Source organism: Amaranthus tricolor, chromosome 9, assembly GCF_026212465.1.
Source record: "Amaranthus tricolor cultivar Red isolate AtriRed21 chromosome 9, ASM2621246v1, whole genome shotgun sequence".
Lineage (NCBI taxonomy): Eukaryota > Viridiplantae > Streptophyta > Magnoliopsida > Caryophyllales > Amaranthaceae > Amaranthus > Amaranthus tricolor.
This window is the reverse complement of record NC_080055.1, coordinates 14,712,051-14,725,860: the sequence shown is the minus strand read 5'-3', so window position 1 is coordinate 14,725,860 and position 13,810 is coordinate 14,712,051. Positions and strand designations below refer to the sequence as shown.

General features: G+C 35.0%; 1 protein-coding gene across 1 annotated transcript; it reads left to right on the top strand.

The window, feature by feature from the left end:
- The first annotated feature begins 10,473 nt into the window (after nt 1-10,473).
- On the top strand, nt 10,474-13,238 carry LOC130823278 (uncharacterized). The gene is made up of 3 exons (XM_057687902.1): nt 10,474-10,848; nt 13,113-13,124; nt 13,206-13,238. The coding sequence occupies exons 1-3, from the start codon at nt 10,474-10,476 to the stop codon at nt 13,236-13,238; spliced, it is 420 nt and encodes a 139-aa protein (XP_057543885.1).
- Nucleotides 13,239-13,810: the final 572 nt, after the last annotated feature.

The following is a 13,810-nucleotide window of genomic DNA, read 5'->3' as shown; positions in this document are numbered from 1 at the left end:
GGATAAATGGGCTAGAATCTATAATAAATCGAATATGTCCTTTTAAAGATATTTTTAGTATTTATTTATAATAGAACTATTTATTTTATTATTTATAATAAATAGACATTTAAGAAATTGATTATTAAGAAATTAATAAAGCTAATTGAAAATTAATCTATAAATAAATACGAAAGACCCGTTTAAGTTTTGGTTTAGTCTTATAATAAAGGATTATTTATATTTAAATTGTTATAAATTTATTTCTATTATATGTTATTATAATGTTGCATTTATATGAAAATAGTAACATGATAATAAAAAGGCTCGATAGTAAAGAAATGCCGAAACATGCTTCTAGCATGTACAAAACATGGGACATGTTTTCCGGCACATAAAATACGACGAACACAGTAAGGTTATTTAATCTGACCTATGGCTCGAGCAACATTAACTGGAGGTTTTGGTTTACCTCACCCTAACAGGCCCTTACATATATCAAACTAAGATGATATATGTTGTATTCATTAAATAAGTAATCGGATTTCATGCCCTAACACTCAAGCAAAAGTGTTAGTAAAGCATGCCCTAGTACCCAAGCAGAAGGACCAGAAGTTATATATATAATTGACAAAAAAAATGAATCCTTTATATTGCATAAATCATTTTGCATATTACTTATTGAAATGAACATATTTGTATACTTATAGGCTGGCAAGTTTTGATACTCGGCTTATTTGCTGACTGATTCCCATCGATTGTTCCCTTATAATGGCAGCAGATGCTGCATGTGACTTTACATGAGGTTATTAAGAAGCTATTGTATCGTCTATGTGATATAATTTATATAATGGGTAGATAATAACGATAATTATGTATTAAAGTAAGATGCAATACGTAAAATTTCTAAAGAAGCTTCGTGATCAATTTTATCCGCCCTCACTTCAGAGAAAGAAAGAGAATAAATTCTTATTTCTGAGGCGGGGAACTATGTCAGTGATCGAACACGCAAGTAAGTTCAGGAAGCTGGCCAGATTCGTTACCGAAATTGTAACACCCCGAGATTTTAAGGACGTAATTATTTAATATTTTAATAGTTTATAAAGATTTTACAATTATATTTAATTATTTTTGAATTAGTTTTAATAAATTTCTTTCATATACGGATTTAAAAGTTAACTTATATATATATATATATATATATATATATATATATATATATATATATATATATATATATATATATATATATATATATATATATATATAGTTACGATTTCTCAAATAAAGAGGTTTGAAGCAAAATGACTATTTTATTAAAATGTATGAGCCCACGAAAGTGAGTCTCTTAGTTGGGACTCGCAAAAAAATACATCGAGATAAAAATAATTAAGTAAATAAAATAATAATAATAATAATAATAATAATAATAATAATAATAATAATAATAATAATAATAATAATAATAATAATAATAATAATAATTATTATTATTATTATTATTATTATTATTATTATTATTATTATTATTATTAGTATTATTATTATTATTATTATTATAATAGCAATAACGAGTGTAAAACCCGTGAAAAACCTAAATGCTCATGTAGCCGTCATTCCTCTCTTCTCCTCCTTCCCTCCTTCTCCTTTCTCTCCCCTCTCCCTCGCTACTGAACAGCCGCCATCCCAGGAGCAGCAGCGGGTAGCCTCCCACAACCACCACAAGCAGCACCCAGCCCTCCTCCTCACTCCTACGAACAGCCCCAGCAGCAGGCGGCTATAGTGCGCATCACAGCAGCAAACGGGTGTGGGTTTGCTTCCCCTATAACATCCCTGAATTTCCAACCCGTTAAACGAAACCAGAATCGTGAAGGAAGGGAGGCAATTCGGGTATTACAAAAAAAAAGGTAAAAATAATTAAAATAAAAGCTAAAGATTAATTAAAAGGTGAGTGAGTTGAAATTTCGGCAACATCTCTGCTGAAAACTGAGGATGTGACAAAAATATATAATTGGATAACATCAATATAATAATCTAAGGTCTTTAATGCCTTCAAGAATATGTCACGAGGAAAAGAATCATCGTCGGCATCTCAAATCACCAACTCTAATGAGGATCGTGGTTCCAGTGTTAACGCATCGATTTGACAGATACTAAGAAGTAATCTCAATACTATACATTCAAAAATTACGCAGCGGAACTATGGATCATACAAGGAGTCACATGGCTCCATACAAAAGAAATTATACAATCCCAAAAGAAAACTTTACAAGTAATATAGAAGCTACAAGCATTAGACAATTGTACACAATTGTTACGGTCGTACTCCGCTCTTCCCCCAATGCAAAACAAAAGAAGCTCCTATACCTGTCATGTCAAGCTATGATCCCCCTGCTGCTCCACATAATGACTATAGTCAGATGTGTCATAGCAGGAACATCATAGAGAGTCATGAGCAAACTACAACAAACACATACACGTCAGTAATTAATAAACTTATAACAATTAGAGTCATTGAACAAAACTATAGACAACGATCTATTATGGCAATAATGAGTCTACTCATCTGTCTAAGCACCTCTATTTACTTCTAATTTCTCCTTAAAACTACTAATCTCTCAAAGTATATTCAAGGGTAGTGGATTCTTTCTCTATTCATGGCATAGTGACACGCCAAGGGCATTATCGACCTCCCGGCGCCCATGGCAAAGTATGAGCTCATGCCCCCTCCAGCTGACCCTCTCGGGTCCTACCTTCGGGAAAAACTAACACACTGGGGTACTAAACCAGTGAAGAGGCCACCATATTGGGGTTTTCAAGGCCCGCATGGTAACACCTCGGTCAAGGGGCGTTATCGGCCTCCCGGCGCCCAATGACCCAAGCATGCTCATACCCCCCTTACGGTGGTCCCGTCGAACCTCACCTAGGGGACTATTAAATCAACTGAACATAATCCAGTAGAGTCACGCCAACTAATCATACATCAAGGCTCAATAAGTAGGAAATCCCTTCGATACCACACACAACCATGGTGCGTTCTCAACTATTTTAGAAATCTCTTCTCATAGTCTCCTAATGTTTTCATTCTACTTGCCTATATCACTATTATGACTATACGCTAGCATAGTTAACTTTCTGGCGTTCTATAATTCTAATGCAATGCATATAATCATGAAATATGGCTAATACTTTGAAGCAATGAATATGATAATTAATTACTACGTGTACGAACCTGCGAGCGTCACTGCACGACCACAAGTTACAAAAAAAATCAACCAACTAAGGGTCTACTTTCCTCTTATAAATTGGGAACCTATACAAGTTAGGAATAGAACTTATAAGTTTTCTTAACTACTTTGTCATACCAGCTAGAAACCAAGGTAACCACTATCATCCATTCAGGACAAGTTTTCAATTACTTCTTGCACGTACGCATCTCATTCACACCAAGCAAAATCGTCAATTCAACAATAACACAAGTTTTTCCATCGACAAAGAATAAAAGGATTATGTCGACTGTTTGATTATACCAACTAACTTTGAGTTATAACGGTCCACATCATCTTAATATAAAACGATGATTCACACTTAATGTTGATGTAGTGCTAATATGACGACATGGACGAATCTTACAGTTATCACATCGCAATATCATTCATTATATTCTCTAAGGCTAGAAAGAACTAAAATCAAGACATCATACAAGTAACTTTAATAATTCTTAACAGTTGACACTATGTTCATGGCTCATTATAATTATGTATTTATGATTTCAATAACAACCTAATGAGGTATTAGTAACTCTCACAATTAAATTACTAACAATTAGCAATTACTACTCCAATTTAACAACCAAAATCATTTCTATAGTCAACTATAATCAAAATCATTACCAATTGCCACAAAAATAATCAACCAAGTCTTAAAACTACTTATAAGATTATTGAATAAATCATCACACCACCAAAGTCGCATACAAACACACACACTACTAGTAATCACATCTCTAATTAAAACCCTAATCATTTCATGTTCAATGATAATTCTTTTAACTATTACCCACACTAGAATTCAACGAGACTAATACACAATCAACACACAGCACATAAACATGGTAGATTCTAATTAGAAATAATAAATTAATCAATTTGAAAAGTGAGAGATGGCATACAATGGGTGAAACTAGAAAATGGGTCAAGAGGTTGGTGGTTCTTGTGGTGGTGGCGTGACTCAAGGTGTTGGTGGTGGAGGAGGGCTGTGCAGAGCCGGTGGGGAAGCAAACCCGCACCCATCTGCTGCTGTGATGCGCACTACAGCCGCCTGCTGCTCGGGCTGTTCGTAGGAGTGAGGAAGAGGGCTGGGTGCTGCTTGTGGTGGTTGTGGGAGGCTACCTGCTGCTGCTCCTGGGGTGGCGGCTGTTCAGTAGCGAGGGAGAGGGGAGAGAAAGGAGAAGAAGGAGGGAAGGAGGAGAAGAGAGGAATGACGGCTACATGAGCATTTAGGGTTTTCAGGGGTTTTATACTCATTATTGCTATTATTATTATTATTATTATTATTATTATTATTATTATTATTATTATTATTATTATTATTATTATTATTATTATTACTACTACTATTATTATTATTATTATTATTATTATTTTTATTATTATTATTATTATTATTATTATTATTATTTTTTTTTTTTTATTTTTATGTTTATTTATTTATTTATTTATTTTTATCTCGATGTATTTTCATGCGAGACCCAACTAAGAGACTCACCTTCGTGGGCTCAGACATTTTAATAAAATAGTCATTTTTATTTGAACCTCTTTATTTGAGAAATCGTAACTATATTTTTAATATATATATATATATATATATATATATATATATGTATATATATATATATATATATATATATATATATATATATATATATATATATGTATATATATATATATATATGTATATATATATATATATATATATATATATATATATATATATATATATATATATATATATATATATATTTATATACATATATATACATATATATATATATATATATATATATATATATATATATATACATATATATATATATATATACATATATATATATATACATATATATATATATATATATATATATATATATATATATATATATAAATATATATACATATATATACATATATATATATATACATATATATATATATATATATATATATATATATATATATATATATATATATATATATATACATATATATATATATATATATATATATATATATATATATATATATATATATATATATATATATACATATATATATATATATATATACATATATATATATATATATATATATATATATATATATATATATATATATATATATATATATATATATATACATATATATACATATATATATATATATATATATATATATATATTTATATACATATATATACATATATATATATATATATATATATATATATATATATATATATATATATATATATATATATATATATATATATATATATATATATATATATATATATATATATATATATATATATATATATATATATATATATATATATATATATATATATTAACATTTAAATCCGTATATGAAAGAAATTTATTAAAACTAATTCGGAAATAATTAAATATAATTGTAAAATCTGTAAAAACTATTAAAATATTAAATAATTACGTCCTTAAAATCTCGGGGTGTTACAGACTACCCCCTTAAAAGGAGTTTCGTCCCCGAACCTAGCGCAACCAAAGTACTAATCGTGGAAATTTACATTTCTAATAACTCAAGAAGGTGTCTTAATGATTTTAAGCCTAAGGAATTAACTCAAAGATTCTGACCTTATTCACACTATTATACTCACTCTGCCCAAATATTCATACGTATTTCGTTTCGAGCATTCATAATCATTTATATTAACTCAACACCCAATCGAAACATGTAAATGTCACACAATTAACTTAACATAATCAATCAAAAGCATGTAAAAATCATACGATTGACTCGACACGATCAATCAAAAGCATGCAAATTTGTAATAGGTTGGTATCATAGAGGAGAAATGCATGCAAACGCGCGAAATTCTATCACATTTGGTATCAGAGCAAATAAACTTATATTCGTGTTTTTGGCATTGATGGAGAAATAAACTTATATTCGTGTTGGATGTGATGCTGACAGGAAATACCTCCTCTATCGAGCAAACGTTTGAGACAACGCTCTTCTAACAAGGCACTAAGTGAGCTGGTTATGGAACTGGCTGAGGAAAGGAGGTCAAAGTCCAAGCCGACCGCAGAGACAGCTTCCTCTATGAGCAAGAGAATCTCAGAATAAACCTCCTACGTACTCAGGGACTGGGGAACCTGCAGCTTTGGAAAGTTGGTTACGAGAATTTGACAAGCTGTTCAACGTGGTGCAATGCCTAGAGCACTTGAGGGTAGACCAGGCTGCATTCTACCTTCAAGAAGAGGCAGATCATTGGTGGTCGAATGCAAGAGATAGTGTAATGAGTGATCCCAATAATCCGCTAAGTTGGAAGGATTTCAAGACGATGATTCGAGAAAAGTTTTACCCACCGCATATCAGGAAGCAGAAGTCCAATGAATTTGCCAGGCTTGAGATGGGGGAGATGTCCGTGGATGAATACTATAAGAAATTCGTGGAATATGTCAAATACTTCCCTGATGACGTTTCCACCGAAGAAAAGAAGATGCAAAGATTCGAATTGGGATTAGTGAATCAGGTGCAAGTTCACATTGATAGCGACAGGTACACCACATTGGATGCGATGTATCAGAGAGCTGCTCAAGTCGGAAGCTTGCTTAAGTTGGACAAGGGAAAGGGGCCCGAGACTAGTAGTTGAGCAGCCCCTAGTGGGGAAAAGAGGAAGGAGAATTTTCATCAACAACCTAGTTTTCACCACAGCAAAAGACATCGAAGCTTCAATGACCAACACCTCGGAAATGGGAGAAATGGTAAGCCTCAGCTGGGAGGTGCTAGTGATCGGAAGGTGATCAAGCATCGTCATGGCAAGGAGAGAGTCTTCTTTTGCTCTAAGTGTCCCAACAATCACCCGGGGAAAGACTATAGTGGGAATTTGGTAGAATGCAAATACTGTGGCAAGCTGGGACACCGAGAGTATGAGTGCTTCGCAAAGCATGGACATCCAGTTCAACAACATAATGGGCAATAAAGCTCCAGACCGGGGAATTTTAGAAATAAAAAGGATGGGAACGACCATAGTGGTAGGAAGCTGAACCACCAGAGGTATTGGAATGGAAATCGCACATCTCAGAGTAGCTTCAAGCCTGGAGAGCTTAATGGGAACAACACCTGGAATGGCAATGGAGGAGTCAGTACGACTGTAACTCATCCAACTATGGGGAGGTTGACAGCTATCAACAGTAAGGAGACAGAGTCGGCGAGGGATGTGGTGACAGGTACGTTCCTTGTGAATTCTATACCTGTTAAAGTATTGTTTGATACTGGGGCATCTGATTCTTTTGTATGCACATCAAAGATCGAGAAGTTAGGATTAAAGAACCCTGAATCCACCTCTAATGTAGTAGTGATTCCATCGGGGGAGTTATTCCAGTGTACTAGGTTATATAAAGGAGTTCCTTTAACCATAGGAGAATTTGTTTTCCCTAGTAACTTTTATGAGCTCGACATAAATGACTTAGACATCATTCTTGGGATGGATTGGTTAGGTCGTTTCAAGGCAGAAATTCAGTGCGACAAACAAGAAGTGAGGCTTGTGGGACCTAAGGGAAAAAGGGTAAAGTATAACAAGGGCACTTCGGGGTTACGGGCTAAAATTGTATCTTCCTTGAGAATGAAGAGATTGCTGAGGCAGGGATTACCTTGTTACTTATGTCACGTTCGAAGAATAGAGGATAAGGTTGTGGCTCTTGAGACAATTCCCGTCGTAAACGAGTTTATGGATGTCTTCCCAGACGAAATACCGGGAATGCCACCTACTCGGGACTTTGAATTTACCATAGAATTAGTACCGGGGGCGGGACCCATATCCAAAGCGCCTTATAGGATGGCACCACTAGAGATGGAAGAATTGAGAAAGCAAGTAGAAGAGTTGTTGGAGAAAGGGTACATACGACCGAGTGTTTCGCCTTGGGGGGCACCTGTGTTGTTTGTTCGCAAGAAGGATGGGAGTATGAGACTATGCATAGATTACCGTGAGTTGAACAAGGTTACTGTGAAGAAAAAATACCCTCTACCGATAATTGATGACCTTTTTGACCAACTTAAGGGAGCTGGAATGTTTTCGAAGATTGACTTAAGGGCTGGCTATCATCAATTGAGAATAGCGAAGAGAGATGTACCCAAGACGGCCTTTAGGACTCGCTATGGGCATTTTGAGTTTACAGTGATGCCATTTGGGCTGACAAATGCACCAACAGCATTCATGTGTTTGATGAATCGGGTATTTAGTACATGCCTCGATAAGTTCGTCGTGGTCTTCATTGATGATATCTTGGTGTATTCAAAGGATGAGGGAGAGCACGAGCAACATGTGAGGCAAGTGTTGCAGATACTTCGGGAGAATCAATTGTATGCCAAATTTTCTAAGTGTGAGTTTTGGCTTGAAAAAGTATCTTTTTTGGGGCATTTTGTATCCAAAGAGGGAGTTACCGTGGATCCAGCTAAGATTGAGGCGGTGAGGGATTGGCCTACACCGAAAATTGTGATCGAGATTCGAAGTTTTTTGGGTTTGGCTGGTTACTATAGAAGATTTGTGAAGGATTTCTCGAAGATTGCCTGACCGATGACTAATTTGATGAAGAAAGACAAGAAGTTTGATTGGACTAAGGAGTGTAAGGGAGCCTTTCGAACATTAAAGGAGAGATTGACTACTGCACCGATTTTAACCCTTCCAGACAGCACGTCTGAATATCTTGTGTTTAGTGATGCCTCGAAAAATGGGTTAGGGTGTGTGTTGATGCAAGATCGAAAGGTTATTGCTTATGCATCAAGACAACTTAAACCGCATGAAGTCAATTATCCGACTCATGACCTAGAACTAGCAGCCATTGTCTTTGCTCTGAAGATTTGGAGACATTATTTGTATGGAGTGAAGTGCAAAATTTATACTGACCATCAAAGCTTGTGATACTTGTATACAAAACAAAATTTGAACATGAGACAACGAAGGTGGCTAGAGTTGATTAACGAATATGACGTGGAATTCAATTTCCATGAGGGTAAGGCCAATGTGGTCGCTGACGCTTTGAGTAGAAAGACCAGTCATTCCTTAGCTTCTTTGACTGTTCCTAAAGAGTTGCAGAGAGACATGGAAGGATTAAACCTTGAGATTGTACAGCATGGGGAGCTAGAGTCTTGATTAGCAGCCTTATCCATCCGACCTTCAATTTTTGAGGAAATTTTAACAAAGCAAGTGAGTGAGTCCTTATTGGAGAAAACGATAGAGCAAGTTAAAGAGGGAAACTTTGAAGGATTCATGATATTCGAGGATGGTAGCATTCGATATAAGGGTCGATGGTGTGTACCTTCTACTTGCACAGAGCTTAAGGATAAGATCTTGACAGAGGCTCATAGCTCAAAGTACTCTATCCATTCGGGAGGAGATAAAATGTATCAAGACTTGAAGCAGACATTTTGGTGGTCTGGGATGAAAAGAGATATTGCTAAGTTTGTTTCCAGGTGTTTGACCTGCCAGAAGGTAAAGAGCGAGCATAAGAGGCCTGCAGGGTTACTCCAACCTTTGGATATTCCTGTATGGAAATGGGATGACATATCCATGGATTTTGTTTTGGGTTTAACGAGGACTAGGACAGGAAATGATACGTTATGGGTGATCGTGGATAGACTCACCAAGAGTGCTAAGTTCATTCCAATGAATAATCAGTGGGATATGGATCAGTTGGCTCGAGCTTACCTTAAGAATGTGGTACGATACCACAGTGTCCCTAGATCTATAGTGTCTGATCGTGATACTAGATACGTGTCGAAATTTTGGGAAGCATTTCAGAAAGCTTTGGGTACAGAACTTCTTAGGAGCACATCTTTTCACCCGGCTACTGATGAGCAAACTGAATGCACGAATAGGACACTTGAAGATATGTTGCGAGCGGTAGCTTTGGATAGGCAAGGATCTTGGGATGTGTGCCTAGACATGCTGGAATTTTCATACAATAATAGTTACCAGGCAAGCATTCAGATGGCACCTTTTGAAGCTTTGTACGGTCGTCGTTGTCGTAACCCCGTATGTTGGGACGATTTCAGTGAATCTGTCACTCTAGGACCGGCTATGTTAGAGGAGATGACTGATCAAGTAAAAATGATTTGAGAAAGACTTAAAGCGGCCCAGGATCGATAAAAGTCCTACGCAGATCTTAGGAGGAGACCTGATGAGTTTGCCGTAGGGGATTATGTGTTATTGAGAGTTTCACTGATGAAGGGAGTCATGAGGTTTGGCAAGAGGGGGAAGTTGAGCCCAAAGTTTATTGGAGCTTATGAGGTCACAGAGAAGGTAGGAAAGGTCGCTTACAGACTAGCATTACCTAATGAGTTGGGTAAGGTCCATGATGTGTTTCACATTTCGCAATTGAAGAGATATGTTTCCGATAAATCTCATGTGCTAGACCCTGAGCCCTTAGACCTTGATGAGAATTTATCTTATGAAGAGAAACCTATCAAGATCTTAGATTCTAAGGTGCGTAGTACGAGGAAAAAAGATATAAAGATGGTGAAAGTTCTATGGGCTAACCAGCGCAAACAGGAGACAACGTGGGAAACTGAGGATTCCATGCGTGAGAAATATCCACACCTTTTTCCTGAGGTTAGTAAGTTACGGGGTCATAACTAAGTCCTTAAGGGGGGTAGAATGTGATAGAATTCCGCCTATGATACCAACCTATTACAAATTTGCATGCTTTTGATTGATCTTGTCGATTCAATCGTATGATTTTTACATGCTTTTGATTGATTATGTTAAGTTAATTGTGTAACATTTACATGTTTCAATTGGGTGTTGAGTTAATTTAAATGATTATGAATGCTCGAAACGAAATACGTATGAATATTTGGACAGAGTGAGTATAATAGTGTCAATAAGGTCACGATCTTTGAATTAATTCCTTAGGCTTAAAATCATTAAGACACCTTCTTGAGTTATTAGAAATATAAATTTCCACGATTAGTACTTTGGTTGCACTAGTTTCGGGGACGAAACTCTTTTTAAGGGGGTAGTCTGTAACACCCCGAGATTTTAAGGATGTAATTATTTAATATTTTAATAGTTTTTAAATATTTTACAATTATATTTAATTATTTCCGAATTAGTTTTAATAAATTTCTTTCATATACGGATTTAAATGTGAACTTATATATATATATATATATATATATATATATATATATATATATATATATATATATATATATATATATATATATATATATATTAAAAATATAGTTACAATTTCTCAAATAAAAAGGTTCGAATCAAAATGACTATTTTATTAAAATGTCTGAGCCCACGAAGGTGAGTCTCTTTGTTGGGTCTCGCAAGAAAATACATCGAGATAAAAATAAATAAATAAATAAATAAGTAAAATAATAATAATAATAATAATAATAATAATAATAATAATAATAATAATAATTATAATAATAATAATAATAATAATAATAATAATAATAATAATTATTATTATTATTATTATTATTATTATTATTACTATTATTATTATTATTATTATTATTATTATTATTATTATTATTATTATTATTATTATTATTATTATTATTATTATAGCAATAATGAGTATAAAACCCGTGAAAACCCTAAATGCTCATGTAGCCATCATTCCTCTCTTCTCCTCCTTCCCTCCTTCTTCTCCTTCTCTCCCCTCTCCCTCGCTACTGAACAGTAACCACCCCAGGAGTAGCAGCGGGTAGCCTCCCACAACCACCACAAGCAGCACCCAGCCCTCCTCCTCACTTCTACAAATAGCCCCAGCAGCAGGCTGCTGTAGTGCGCATCACAGCAGCAGACGGGTGCAGGTTTGCTTCCCTACCGGCTCCGCGCAGCCTTCCTCCACCACCAACACCTTGAGTCACGCCACCACCATAAGAACCACCAACCTCTTTACCCATTTTCTAGTTTCACCCATTCTAAGCCATCTCTCATTTTTCAAATTGATTAATTTACTATTTCTAATTAGAATCAACCATATTCATGTGTTGTGTGTTGATTGTGTATTAGTCTCGTTGAATTCTAGTATGGGTAATAGTTAAAAGAATTATCCTTGAACATGAAATGATTAGGGTTTTAATTAGAGATGTGATTACTAGTAGTGTGTGTGTTTGTATGCGACTTTGGTGGTGTGATGATTTATTCAATAATCTTATAAGTAGTTTTAAGACTTGGTTGATTATTGTTGTGGCAATTAGTAATGATTTTGATTATAGTTGACTATAGAAATGGTTTTGGTTGTTAAATTGGAGTAGTAGTTGCTAATTGTTAGTAATTTAATTGTGAGAGTTACTAATACCTCATTAGGTTGTTATTGAAATCATAAATACATAATTATAATGAGCCATGAACATAGTGTCAACTGTTAAGAATTATTAAAGTTACTTGTATGATGTCTTGATTTTAGTTCTTTCTAGCCTTGGAGAATATAATGAATGATATTGCGATGTGATAACTGTAAGATTCGTCCTTGTCGTCATATTAGCACTACATCAACATTAAGTGTGAATCGTCGTTTTATATTAAGATGATGTGGACCGTTATAACTCAAAGTTAGTTGGTATAATCAAACAGTTGACATAATCCTTTTATTCTTTGTCGATGGAAAAACTTGTGTTATTGTTGAATTAACGATTCTGCTTGGTGTGAATGAGATGCGTACGTGCTAGAAGTAATTGAAAACTTGTCGTGAATGGATGATAGTGGTTACCTTGGTTTCTAGCTGGTATGACAAAGTAGTTAAGAGAACTTATAAGTTCTATTCCTAACTTGTATAGGTTCCCAGTTTATAAGAGGAAAGTAGACCTTTAGTTGGTTGATTTTTTTTGTAACTTGTGGTCGTGCAGCGACGCTCGCAGGTACGTACACGTAGTGATTAATTATCATATTCATTGCCTCAAAGTATTATCCATATTTCATGATTATATGCATTGCATTAGAATTATAGAACGCCAGAAAGTGAACTATGCTAGCATATAGTCATAATAGTGATACAGGCAAGTAGAATGAAAACATTAGGAGACTATGAGAACAGATTTCTAAAATAGTTGAGAACGCACCATGGTTGTGTGTGGTATCGAAGTGATTTCCTACTTATTGAGCCTTGATGTATGATTAGTTGGCGTGACTCAACTGGATTATGTCCGGTTGATTTAATAGTCCCCTCGGTGAGGTTCGACGGGACCACCGTAAGGGGGGTATGAGCATGCTTGGGTAATTGGGCGCCGGGAGGCCGATAACGCCCCTTGACTGAGGTGTTACCATGAGGGCCTTGCAAACCCCAATATGGTGGCCTCTTCACTGGTTTAGTACCCCAGTGTGTTAGTTTTTCCCGAAGGTAGGACCCGAGAGGGTCAGCTTGAGGGGGCATGAGCTCATACTTTGCCATGGGCGCCGGGAGGCCGATAACGCCCTTGGCCGTGTCACTATGCCATGAATAGAGAAAGAATCCACTACCCTTGAATATACTTCGAGAGATTAGTAGTTTTAAGGAGAAATTAGGAGTAAATAGAGGTGCTTAGATAGATGAGTAGACTCGTTATTG